General features: G+C 41.9%; 2 protein-coding genes across 6 annotated transcripts in view; one reads left to right on the plus strand and one right to left on the minus strand.

Moving 5' to 3' along the window:
* The window catches only part of dmac2l (distal membrane arm assembly component 2 like), a 274,066-nt gene that overhangs the window by 251,656 nt on the left and 8,958 nt on the right, over window positions 1-13,452 (minus strand). The gene's annotated exons all lie outside the window — the stretch shown is intronic.
* Window positions 1-13,452, plus strand: part of pacs2 (phosphofurin acidic cluster sorting protein 2) — a 99,470-nt gene that overhangs the window by 63,864 nt on the left and 22,154 nt on the right. For all 5 annotated transcript variants that reach the window (XM_033643030.2, XM_078175249.1, XM_033643032.2 and 2 more), the window contains exons 3-7: window positions 1,754-1,843; window positions 4,323-4,448; window positions 9,663-9,825; window positions 10,116-10,189; window positions 10,291-10,371. In XM_033643030.2, the coding sequence (XP_033498921.1) occupies window positions 1,754-1,843; window positions 4,323-4,448; window positions 9,663-9,825; window positions 10,116-10,189; window positions 10,291-10,371 (534 nt within the window). The remainder of the gene's footprint in view (window positions 1-1,753; window positions 1,844-4,322; window positions 4,449-9,662; window positions 9,826-10,115; window positions 10,190-10,290; window positions 10,372-13,452) is intronic.

The following is a 13,452-nucleotide window of genomic DNA, read 5'->3' on the forward strand; positions in this document are numbered from 1 at the left end:
ATGTGAGGATCAGAGATTAATTCTACTAAAATATGAGGAGGAGGAAAGCAACATTAGAGAAAAGGCCAACACCGTGGCAGCTGCAGGAGGAGGAAACATGCGTGGCAACGCATAACGGGAATAATAATGTTTAGTTTTAGTTTAGATTAGTTTATTTGCACATAATGTTAAAAATAAGATTTACAAGATTAAAAAAAAGAAAAGTGAGGTTAGAAGCCACTAAAAGCTTATCAAAGAAATTCCCCTGTCAAAACATCAATGAAATCACATGATAGAGAAGAAAAAGAAACGGGTCAGGAAAGAAGAAATAGAGGAGGAGAGAGGGAAAAATCAAGACAAAACAAGGTAGCAAATAAAATGATGTGTAGGTTAAATTACTCATCACTGGTTCAAGTAGCTACAGTACCTGTACCTGTACATCTGACACTGATCACACCCTTGAATCCCATGAAATCAATGCTGCGCAGATGAATTGCGTGTATTACAATTATCGTCTAACATCATTGTGTCTGATAAATTGGTCTTCTTTGTCATAACGTTATATATGCTACAATAAAGCTTAAAGCTGACGCCACAATTAAATCAACACCAAATTGATAGTCTGAATAAAATCATCCTGATATTGAGCTGTGTTAGAAATTAACAGCTGCGCAAAAATATACCTCGTCTCCCTCTTTAAAAAAAAAAACAAAAAGGAAAATCCCTCAAACACCATGAAGTGTAGACATGATAGGCTACTTTCCACATTTCCAGCAGCAAAGCTGTCAATTAGGCCCATTATCTTTAACAGGGATCATTTCCTCCAACAAAACAAAACATTGGCACTAATTAATGGTGCTATTAAGTGTCCACAAATGATCAGTTTCTTTCTTATGAAGGGGTGGGATGAAATTTCGACTTCTTTCCACTCCGTTTTGAACAATCTTTTCATTGTCTGTTGTTGTTGCTTTCTTTTCTTTTTTAATGTTCAAAATAAACTTTCAAATCAAAATCAATCAAATTAATTAAACTTCCCGTCATGACTGGGCTGCATTTCTGTCAGTGGAGTCATTTTTTTCTGAACAGCTGATTGGCCAGTGGGTGGTGCTTTTTATAGCATCAGATTCAACCCTGAACTTACCCTGCTCCGGAGCAGGATAGCCGTTCAGAGTAAGTTACCATGGTGATCTACCCCGATAAGAACTGAACCGGCTTTGTGAGACCGAAAACCCAGGGTTAACCCTGAAGTTACCTCGCTAAGACAAAATCCTGCTTCGTGATACAGGCCCCGGGTGTGTGCAAACCTGCTGCACACAAACAAACACAAACAAAAACAAATGCAAAAAAAAAATCTCGGGAGGTTAGATTGTGTTTCATATTTTCCTTTTTGCCTGTTTAAATCCATCTTTTAATGTTGTTTTTCCACCTTTAAGGCAAGTTGTGAGAGACTATAGTACACTGTACATCATATCCAGATTTATTTTGGTCAAAGATACGTTCTCGTGCAACTATAACCTAAATTTAACAAAAATCAAACCAGTTTCTGAGCAGAAAATTGGTTAAAATGAGCCAGAAAACAGCTCAAATGTTCTCACACATGCACACATTTTAAAATGTGTCGAACCCTGTTGAATTATTTACGCCTTGCACCTTCGCTGCGGAGTGAAAAACAACAGCAGAGATGCAGAAATCTTCCAGGGGACGGACTCACACTAAATTACACACCACCTCGTTTTGTTTTTTTTCCTTTCACTGTGTTTTTTTTTTCTCACAGGGCTCCAAACGGATCCTGAGGTCCCATGAGATTGTGCTGCCACCCAGTGGGTCTGTGGAGACCGATCTGGCTCTCACCTTCTCACTGCAGGTAACAAGAATAAAATCACCATGCTGCTGTTTGGTTAAAAATAAACATTGTAGGTTGTCACATGAATAGTTTATGAATAGTTTTTGGGATCATATTTGCTGTTTTGTTTTTTCTTGTTGAAGTGAGATCATTGTGTGGGCTGAGCTTTATGACACTTGTTGCCATGGCGACTTAGATTAGATGATGCATGATGATCAATGAGATCTGAAGCTCTGTTTTGTGTATCTGAAATACTGTGTGGTGGTGCATCTCTCTGTGTTTGTGGGGTGTTAAATCATCAAAAGATAAAACAGGAAAATATACTGTCTCTCTCATATACATGATTATATATGATATTTATGTTATTCTCAAGAAATCCCATGAAAAGACCGACACCAACAGTGTGTTTACAGTGCGTTTGATTACATTCATACATGTTATTAAACTAGTTAACCTTCTTTTCGTAGTAGCTTTCATTAGTTTACAGTGTTGGGCAGTAGCGTCACTACAAGTAGCGACGTTACTTAACTACATTTCTCAGTAGCGTCCTGGTGACGTCACTACTTTCTGAGTCAAATAACTTTTCAGTAGCAAAGTTGACTGAGTAGCGCAGTAGCATCCACCAAAGTAACAAGCTTTTTTTCCCAGGAAAACTCTGAAGTGCAAGGTCTGAATAAGTAGTAATGTAATGTGACTGATGCCAGCGCCACACGGAGCGAGGCATGTAGATGAGGGAAGCACGTCCATATGCTATCAGATACTAATCCTTCAGTTTCCTCTGCGTGCTGCTTCGCTATTGGCTTTTCTTGGCAAGGCCTGTCCTACTCTGCCTCTGATTGGCAGGAATTGGCAGGGAAGGTAGTTCCTAAAACAGCTGGATGCTGTAGTTTTATTAAAGACGTATTTTCTTCATTATTTTACAACAGCTTTGGATATTTCTCATAAAGAATTCCTGTATTTGCATCTTTGTTTGAGCTCTTCTCATTGGAGGCGTCTCAATTTGAAAAAGGTGACATCACATAATTATCTGCATTTGGAGTAAAACATTATGAATGACATGGGTTTTTATACCTCTGTGGCGGCGATAGTCATGGCTGCAGGCATTATGTTTTCGAATTGTTCGTCTGTCTGTTCATCTGATTCTTGTGAACATGAGTTTTTAAATTTGGCACAAACGTTCACTTAGACTTACGGAGCCCCTAAAGGGACATGGCCATTACACATGACCATTCACTATTTACCTTCATTAAATCAGCCAGAAACAACCAGGCTGCTCTAGTGTATAACCATTCAGACCTATACACACAGCAGACAGGTTGGTTTTACTTGATATTCTGCTGATAATATATGATGATAAGTTCTGATCTGACTGGCTGAATGAGTATTTGATAATCATCACACCTGTTGATCCAGGCTATATTCGCCTTCACCAAGCTTTTTGCATGTTGCGTTGCTGCAGGAGGTGTGCACAGAGACTCAAAATATCTCATGGGACAACGCAAAAGTTTAGACTCAAGAATGAACTGATTAGAATTTGGCAGCTGAAGGTCAAACAGCCTTCTCACAAGTCTGAAACAACACCAACATGAGGACGATAAAAACACAAAGGGGAACACAGCTTTTTATGCCTCCGCAGCAGCGGCAGCTACAGTATGGCTGGAGGGTTCATGTTTAAGGTTGTCCTTTTCTCATGAATGCCATACCTCAAGAACACGTTGAGGAAATTTGCCACAAACGTCCATCAGGACTCCAGACTGAGCAGATTAGATTTTAGAGGTCAAAGGTCTAAAAGTTGAAGGTCACTGTGACCTCACATCTGTCGCATTCTCTTGAACGTGATATCTCAGTAACACCTTGAGAGAATTTCTTTACCTCAGGAAGACATTCATTTAAACTTAAGGGTTAACTGATTAGATGTTGGTGGTCAGAGGTCACTGTGACCTCACAAAACATGCTTTGGCCATTACTTAACGTCATATCTCAGGAACAGAAGGGGATGCATTTGTACTTAATTAGTGACACTCACTTATAAAGTGACTGTTTAGATCTTCTGTGCTGTCACGGGGAAGATGTGTGTGAAGCATCCATGTTTTCACAGACATAGATGTAAACTGTGAGTGCAACTTGACTGGTGTGCAGAGGCATAAAACTGTGAGGCAGTAATTCTAGATTTCTGATGTTGTCAGATCACTGTCAGTCAAATAAGATCAGAAATCACACCCACCCAGATGGGAAGACGCAGATTAGCTCAGCTATTGAGTGACATAATTAATGGCTCATATCTTACTATAATTACTCCTTATTTAGTTATGAATATTTAACACATTAGAGAAATACTTGCAGAGTTTTCAGGGGCTTCAAACATATATGAAGCTGCTGCTTTTGGTCTTTTTATGGGGTTTGTCCACATGATAAAAACATAGTTTATCACTGACCTGACTCTTAAAGCTACCTGTTACACTCTGAGTCACTTGTCCTTCTCTCTGTCTCTCCTCTTCAGTACCCTCACTTCTTAAAACGAGAAGGAAACAAGCTGCAGATCATGCTGCAAAGGCGGAAGAGATACAAGAACCGAACTATCCTGGGCTACAAGACGCTCGCAGTGGGATCTATCGATATGGCCGAGGTACATTATCACCGCACTGCATTCATGTTCCTGTTGTAAGATCTAATGGTGGGCAATATCACCTGTGTATGTCGAGGCTAATAAGGTGGCAGATCACTTCTGTAGCACTTTGTGTCTTGAAGTCTGAGGGCAGGCAGGAGCAGGACGGTGCATCTGCTGTAACAGGCTGTTAGTGTCAGGACCAGTGTGAAAATGTAATGAGAAAATGGAGGATGTTGGAGCTGCAGGTTGACATTTAGTGGAAGGCCCAGTCCTCCTCATCTTCACCCAGGGATTGGCAGTGCCCTTTTGTACTATAACTCCCGGCTCTTTAAAAAGCTGTCTTAAATAAGTCCCTTTCCCCTTAATTAGCTGGAAACTAACACTGTTACCTTTATTTAAGATGAGGTTTTTGGCCTTTTTGCCTTTATTGATAGTACAGATGGAGACAGACAGGAGAAGGGGAGAAAGAGAGAGAGGACGACGTGAAGCAAAGGGCCCCTGGCTGGAATCAAACCAGGGCCACTGCAGCAAGGATGCAGTCTTAGTATATAGGGTGCACGTTCTACCAGTTAGCTACTGGGCCACTCCATGTTAACAAAACCCACTGTCTCTTAGCGACCCTCTGTGCTGTTTCCACCAGTGTTTGTGACTGAACTTGGATGTTTTTCTCTGACATATCACAACGTTTCCCAGCAGGGTCGAAGCCACAGAACCTGGGTGTTTTTCGCAACACATTGCAGCGTTTCCACCGGTGTTTGTGTCATTAAACAAGGGTGTTTTTAGCATTATGTTGTGTGTTTCCAACACTGTTTTTGGCACTGAACCTGGGTGTTTTTCTCTGACACATTGCAATGTTTCCCAGCAGGGGTGGAGCCACAGAACCTGGGTGTTTTTAGCAACACATCGCAGCGTTTCCACCAGTGTTTGCAGCACTGAACCTGGGTATTTTTCTCTGACACATTGCGATGTTTCCCAGCAGGGCTGGAGCCACAGAACCTGGGTGTTTTTAGCAACACATCGCTGTGTTTTCACCAGTGATTGTGGACGTGAATTTGGGTGTTTTTCTCCGACACATTGCAACATTTCTCAGCAAACCTTGGTGTTTTTAGTGACACATCACAATGTGTCCACCAGTGTTTTTGCCATTAAACCTGGGTGCTTTTAGGAACACATCGCAGTGTTTCCACCAGTGTTTGTGGCACCAAACCTTGGTGTTTTTCTCTGACATATCTCCGCGTTTCTTCCAGTGTTTGTGGCAATGAACCTGGATGTTTTTAGCGACCCATCACAACATGTCCACCAGTGTTTATTCCAATGAACCTGGGTGTCTGTAGCAACACAAGCTGATGTTTCCCAGCAGGGCTGGAGCCACAGGACCTGGGTGTTTTTAGCGACAGATCACCGTGTTTCCACCAGTGTTTGTGGCACTGATCCTGGGTGTTTTTCTCCAACACATTGTTACGTTTCCAAGCAGGGCTGGAGCTGTTGAACCTTGGTGTTTGTAGCGACACATCATAACTTGTCCACCAGTATTTGTGCCATTGAACCTGGGTGTTTATAGTGACACATCATAGCGTTTCCCAGCAGCATTTGAGCCACTGAACTTGGGTGTTTTTAGTCAAACATTGTGGTGTTTCTCGCAGTATTTTTAGAACCAAACCTGGGTGTTTCTGGAGACACATTGTGGCACTTCTCTGTGACATTTGAGCCACCGAACCCAGGTGTTTGTAGCAACACAAGACAACGTTTCCCAGCAGGGCTGAAGCCACCAAACCTGGATGTTTGTAGCAACACAAGACAACATTTCCCAGCAGGACTGAAGCCACTGAACCTGGGTGTTTGTAGCGACACATCACAGTTTTTCCCAGCGACATTTGAGCCACCGAACCTGGGTGTTATTAGTGACAGATCACTGTTTTCACCGGTGTTTGTGTCTGTAAACCTGGGTGTTTTTCTCTGACACATGACTACATATCCCAGCAGGGCTGGAGCTATTGAACCTTGTTGTTTTTTAGCGACACATCACAACATGTCCACCAGTGTTTGTGCCATTGAACCTGGGTGTTTGTAGCAACACATCACAGCGTGTCCCAGTGACATTTGAGCCACCTAACCTGGGTGTTTTTAGTGAAACATTGTGGTGTTTCTCCCAGCATTTTTAGAACCAAACCTGGGTGTTTTTGGAAACACACTGTGGCATTTCTCAGTGGCGTTTGAATCACCAAACCTGGGTGTATTTCACCAACCCGTCCCTGCTTTTCTAGTTCTTGCATTGTGCCACCAAATGTGGGTGTTTTAAGCCAAAACATGACCTGTTCCTAACCATTACCAAGTGTTTTTTGTGCCTAAACCTAACCACACATTAACCTCAGCATTGTTGAGAAACAAATGTCTATGCTATGAAACAATGTACAAATGTGATGTATCCGTGGATTGCAGAAACATTCAATGAAAAGATTTCGTTCTGGTGATTGCACTGACTGCTTTTATCTTTGAAAGACTTTTTTTCACAGCACAAACCTGCTTTCTTAGATTTATCGTAAGGTGATGATGAAATATTCAGAAAAATAACTCAGGCTATCTCGCCCCTTTTTTTTAAAACTTGTTTTTTGTGTTTTAAGCAAACCAAGAACACATGAGAATCAGAATCTTCCTCCAGATGAATATTATCCAGTGCAGATGATGCTGATAAACTGAGGAGTTCCCACGTGGCTCACAAAGCTCAGCGGAGCTTATTAAGGTCACATCTCAGCAGCTGAGAGAAGAAAAGAAAGCAATTCGGCGCCTGTGAGAAATAAATAAATAAAGCAGAAACAGAGCGTTATTTTACCACAAGAAAGAAATAGTTCTCGCTTTTTCAACTCAGGGATACAAAGAGGCTCTAACACAACATAGCACACACATGATACAGTGTAAACAGCTACAGGCTGACATGGTCTCACCGGACTGCAGCAGAACAGAGGGAGTCGTCCAGATTTGGGGCGGTGCTGTCCTGAAGTGACCTTGGTTTGAGACGAGGGTGTGAATCTCTGCAGTGTAAATTATGTCCACAGTGAATAGCTCCGTCTCTCACTCAGTGAAAACTACTGAGGTGCTGTTGAGCAGCTGCTGAAAACAGTGGGTGGTTAAGATGAGCAGCTCTCAGGTGTGAATGTGTGGGTTTGTAGAGATAAGGTAACAGAAAGAGCCTCCATGCTGAAACAAAACTGAATAACAAAAAATAGATAATTCATATAACTTAATATCACAAGTTTTACTCACTTAGCACAGGGCACCCTCTGTCCTCAAACCCTCATTTCGGAAAAAAAATATAAACCAAATGTCCGGACTTTCGAGGCGTGTTCCCAGGATACCTGGGAGTGCTTAGGACTGTCCAAATCCACAATTCAACCAGTCCACAAGAGGCCTAAAGCGGACTTTCTGCAGACTTCCAGAGAGTGAGTTTGGGGTGCAGACTTCAGCAGACTTCACTAATTTTATTGCCCACAATTCATTGCAATGTGGACATGATTTGGTGGGGTTTTTTTTCAATTGCCCACAAAAAAACAAAACTTATGTATATGTAAAACAGTTAGTGTAGCCCATTAAAACAATACCTGAATCATGTAAGCCAGAAATAATATTCAACAACATCATGATACAGAAATATGTTGAAATACAGGCTGTAGAGGGGAATCAAAATACATTTTATTACTGCAACCCTACAGGCTGGACAGTGTAATGCCAAATAAATAGACTAGAAAAGTGGTTGAATAAAGCTGAATAAAATAAGTTAAAGATCAAGTTAAGTGTATATGAGATTCAGAACATTCAGTAAAGCAGCAAAGATAAAGATAAAGTGTGTAAAGATAAAGTGGAGTAATGGCGTCTTGACAGGAGACTTTTCAGGGTTTGGGATGAAAATGTGCATTGATTGGCTGGGTTGGGTAGGGCTTGGGCTGTGTAGAAAAAAAAAAGTTCAAATTTTTAATAAATAATATTAAAAAGAGAGCACTCGATGAGCACCTCGGCTTCGTGCTGGGCTCCCTGTTCTTCCTCCTGGCTGGAGCAGGGAGCTTCTCTGGCAGGAAAATACGGGAACTGCCCATTGGTTCGACATCCCATTGTTCCGACCATATTAAACTCATTGTTCCAAAGTCCGTTCCGAAATCATCATGATGCCCTGTGGTTAAGGTCTGGTTAGGTTTAGGCACAAAAACCACTTGGTTAGGGTCAGGAAAAGATCATGGTGTGGGTTAAAATGAAAAAGAAAGTGACAAACACATAAGCCGTGAGCCTGCTCCGCCTCAAGCCGGTCGCGGCACACCATACACCCGCCGCGAGCCGTTCAGCACCGCGGACAGTCGGACTAATGGGATGTCGAACCAATGGGCTGTCGAACCAATGACATGGACCCGAAAATACAGTGTGGAGAGTCGGTGATCCGCCAAGCTGGTGGATCTCCATTTTCTGCTGGTGACGCACCTGGCTTGCACCGCCACACAGCTGGTGTATCTCAAGTGTGAAACCGAAAAGTGCTTTTTGTAGGGGGTCGGCTTGGTTGGGCCTGGGCTCAGTAATTTATGTGATGATCTTGGACGGACTGAGTTCGGGCTTGGTTTGGGTTGTCATTTATTCGGCCCATTGAGAACTCTAGTGTGCATCCTACTGGCTAGCTAATCGCTGCCACTTTGCGTCGTGCTTATACGACACTTTCTAGGAAGCACAGTGCCTAAACTCCGGTGCTCCCCCACGGTAAACACCGTTAGCTCTGTCAGCACTGTTGCCATTGTTAGCACTGTTCATGCTGTTTCCCCTGTTAGCAGCTAGCAACTGGATCAGTTACCTCCATGTTGAGAGCCCTGTGTGGGCAATCTGAATCAGAATCTGGATCATAGATATGTTATGAATGTTCCAGCTCCCTCAAATCTGTACACTTTTTTCTGTTTTAAAAATTAAATTTCCATCTCCAAACGAAACATGGTATCTCTGAGCCTGCAATGCATTATGATATATAATATTAACTGCAGGTGGAGAACTTGATATCTCTACATTTTTGTATGTAAAAAGGTCAGAAAACATACAACAGCAATTATTTGAACAGTGTTAATGTGGGTATTTCTCTTATTTGACAATTTGGGATTTAAAAAGTCAAGTAATGTGATTATTGTGCTTGGATCAGTCAGTCTTACTGAAGATTCCTCTCATGTCCTCCTCTCCCTCATGTTCTGCCTCTGCCCTCCTTTCCTTCAGGTGATGCAGCACCCGACGGAGGGAGGCCAGGTTCTTCCTCTCTGCAGCAACCAGAAAGACATGCTGGGGAAGGTGGCCGAGATCTGGATCTTCTCTCTGTCCAGTCAGCCGATAGACCACGAGGAGGCGGCCCTGCAGGGAGGACAGAAGATCAAATGCTCCGGTACACTTTGCCTCTCGTTACCTCTGGTTATTCTGAGGTTAACACAGCTCAACGCCATCGTTATCACAGAATATGCTCCATGTGCTGAACGGAGCAGGGTCACAGGGTTCAGGGTGTTTTGTACTCATGCAATGAATGATGAAACTCAGGTAGCATACAGATGTGTGTGTACTGTACATCATGTATATTTAGAGCCCAGCTGCATGTCAGATTTAAAAGGGTCGTTGAAATATGTATGAGGCATCTCCTTCACTCCTGCCTTTAATCTCACTGCTTGTCTTCTGCTCCAGATAACTACTCAGAGGAGGAGTACGAGAGCTTCTCCTCAGAGCAGGAGGCCAGTGATGATGCCGTGCAGGGACAGGTGAGTCAGCCTGGGAGTCATTGAGGCAAATCAGTTTACCTCATCTTGGTCATCTAAACCGATGTATTTGAACTCTTCTTCATTGCGTCTTGTTTTTTCAGGATCTGGAAGATGATGAGTACGATGTGAGGAAGCCAAAGAAGCAGAGGAGGTCGATTGTGAGGACCCCCTCCATCACCAGAGTAAGAGACGAGGCCAGACTAAAATATAAAGAACAATACATGGAAGTGTTTAGATTGAGCATCCCTGCCTACAGGGACACAAACCTTCGACCACGACACCATCCATGCAGTGGACACACAGTGTCCTCTAGTTACTAGTATGGCACAAAATAAGGTTGTGGCACAACCATAATTTTAAGCTTTTCATACAATACTGCTATAAAAACTGATACTTGGGTCTTGAGTCTCCCAGCTAGGCTAGCTTTGGCTTCCAAATCCAAAAAAGGAAACATCCTGGAGGAAAATAGAGGATTTAATAGGGTGTGGACAGATTAATTTGCTTTCACCACCAATGCTGCAAAGTTACCAAATCATCATAAGGAGTCCAATGCAGAGGAGCCACCTGGTGGTAAAACATATTAATGACTGCTCATTTAGACCTGTAAGTAATGATGTTAGGCTAAATTTGGACTTAATAGGCTGTGTTACCGTCATATATTGGTCAAAAACAGCTCCTTTGACAGTAAAGGTTGCCGACCCCTGCAGTAGCCAGAGGCTTTATGTTATGGGGTTGTCTGTCCCATTCTGGTGAACAAGATATTTCAAGAACACCTCAAGGAAAGTCCTTCAAATTTGGCACAAACGTCCACCTGGACTCAACACTGAACTTAATAGATTTTGGTGGTCATAGGTCAAAAGTCATTGTGAATTTGCAGCCATCTCATTCTCGTAAACGCAATACCTCAGGAACGCCTTGACGGAATTTCTTCAAATTTGGCACAAACGTCCACTTGGACTCAAGAATGAACTGGTGGTCAAAGGTAGGCTGACCAAATGTCCTCTTTTGCCTGGACATGTCCACTTTTCACGTCCTGTCCGGGGCGTCCGGGGTTTTTTTATAAATTGATGATAATGTCCGGTTTTCCGTTTGTGTGTGTGTGTTAGAGTGTGGCACGGGCCGCATATTTCTGTCAAAACCCGAACCGAGCCTGACATTATTTAATTAGGCTACTAAATCACTGAATTTGTGTCACACAGTTATTATGGTTACAGGCTATTTAACAGGCCGGGCGTGCGCCGTGGGTGCTCAGCGGAGAGGGAGACCTCCGTGTTTGAGATGGGAGCGGGAGGCAGGAGGTCCGACGCTTCCAGCGAGAGGAGAGGGAGAAATAAAACAAAATAAGATTAAATAGGAAAAACCTGTCTCCCTCTTTTATTTTATTTTCAGCGTTTAAACAAGGCGGAGGTGGGCGGCTGGAGGTCTGGATTTTATTTATTTTTACACTACATTTTCACTGAAAGCTGACCGAATCCGACCCAAGCCCGAATACAATGTATACATTTTTGACCAAACCCGGCCCGACCCGTCGGTACCGTCGGGCTCTGATCGCCACACTCTAGTGTGTGTATGTGTCCCCTATTGGGGCCTATCTGAATTTCTGTCTTTGAGAGATATTATTTTGTAATATAACTGAATTTTCTATCCATACATATAAATTTTAAATATATTAAAATGATAAGGCATCTTTGAGTAAACTGCGAGTATCATTTAAGTAGGCTATGTCGTGGCTGGGCCGAGTGTCCTCTTTTTTGGAAATCAAAATATGGTCACCCTGGTCAAAGGTCAGTGTGACCTCACAAAACATGTTTTTGGCCATAACTCAAGAATTTCTACGCTAATTATGACAAAATTTCACACAAATGTCTAAGAGAATAAAATGATTAAGTGATGACATTTTATATCCAAAAGGTCAAAGGTCAACTTCACTGTGACGTCATAATGTTCTGCATAAAACATTTTTCTGGCCATTACTCTACATCATATCTCAGGAAGAGATGTGGAAACGTTGATCAGATACTGAATTGGTGACACTGATCTTGAAACTGTGCTGATTGTAAAGATCTTCCGTGCTGCCGGATTGAAGATGTGTGAAGCATCCATGTTTTAGAATTTGTAGCTTCTTCGCAACAACATCCATATTTGAAGCATTTGTTACTATCATAAGTCTGTACAGACATGGATGTAAACTTTTACTTGACTGAGCGGTGGAGGCAACCAACCACGAGGTGCTAATTTTAGTTTTTTTTAAAAGCTTTGGTACTTTTAAGACTGCCGAATGTATAATTATTGGAGATTCCATCATCTCACATAGTATCGAAAGAGTATCAAAATATTGATACTTATTACAACCTTATTTCTTGGCCAGAGACAGCTACCTCTTTGAGTCTTTGCTGTTAACCTCACAGTGACGACATGCTCTTAAGAAATAGTTCCACACATACTGTAACCCTTTATAAAACCACAACATGTTGGTGTAACACCTGAAACTAATGAATAATAACATGTTAATAAAGTGAGATTTAGAAATGCGGGTAGGTGGATTTTGTTGTGGACAGAACCAGGTTTTCTGCCTTCTCCTGATTTTGGTCTTTTTGCTGAACTGAGCTAATCGGCTGCTTGTACACAGATATGAAAGTGGTATCGATCTCCAAGTGTGATTCTCAGCAAGAAAATAAATGAGCGCATTTCTCAGAAATGTTGTGTCTTACATCCAAACACATTAAAGTTTGTTGTGGTTCAAAACTTGAATCAGTTCCAGCAGTAAAGTATGAAAAGTGTATTTTAAAATGCACATTGACAGCTTTGCATTTTAACCTTTATTCAACAGTTAAACGGCAGACTGTTACGGCAGCTCTCTGTATGTGTTGTAAAGTCATAAAGGTGAGGGTGAACAGGACTATTTTGACCTTTATCTCTTTACCTCAGACATAGTGGACAATTTGTTCTCTGTAGAAACACTTTAGAGAGCTTTGTATTTGTTTAAAGCTGAAGAATACAGTTAATTCATGCTGCACTTGAATGTGCCTCTAAAATAAACACCATTTATTCCCAATTATTACACCTCATTTTGTTCATGTTGCAGGTGATTAATTTACAGATGGTCAAGTCTTATTAAACACCTTTCATTGAGCTCAAATGAGACCGTTTGAATGTGTTTTTACTTGTGGGTGATTTGGTTTTGTAAAGCTCAGTGAGCAGAAACAGCAGATGAAAGCCCCTGAAAGCAGATGAAGCATGATGTTGCTTGATTATTGATTTAC

This window comes from Epinephelus lanceolatus, chromosome 15 (assembly GCF_041903045.1).
Source record: "Epinephelus lanceolatus isolate andai-2023 chromosome 15, ASM4190304v1, whole genome shotgun sequence".
Classification (NCBI taxonomy): domain Eukaryota; kingdom Metazoa; phylum Chordata; class Actinopteri; order Perciformes; family Serranidae; genus Epinephelus; species Epinephelus lanceolatus.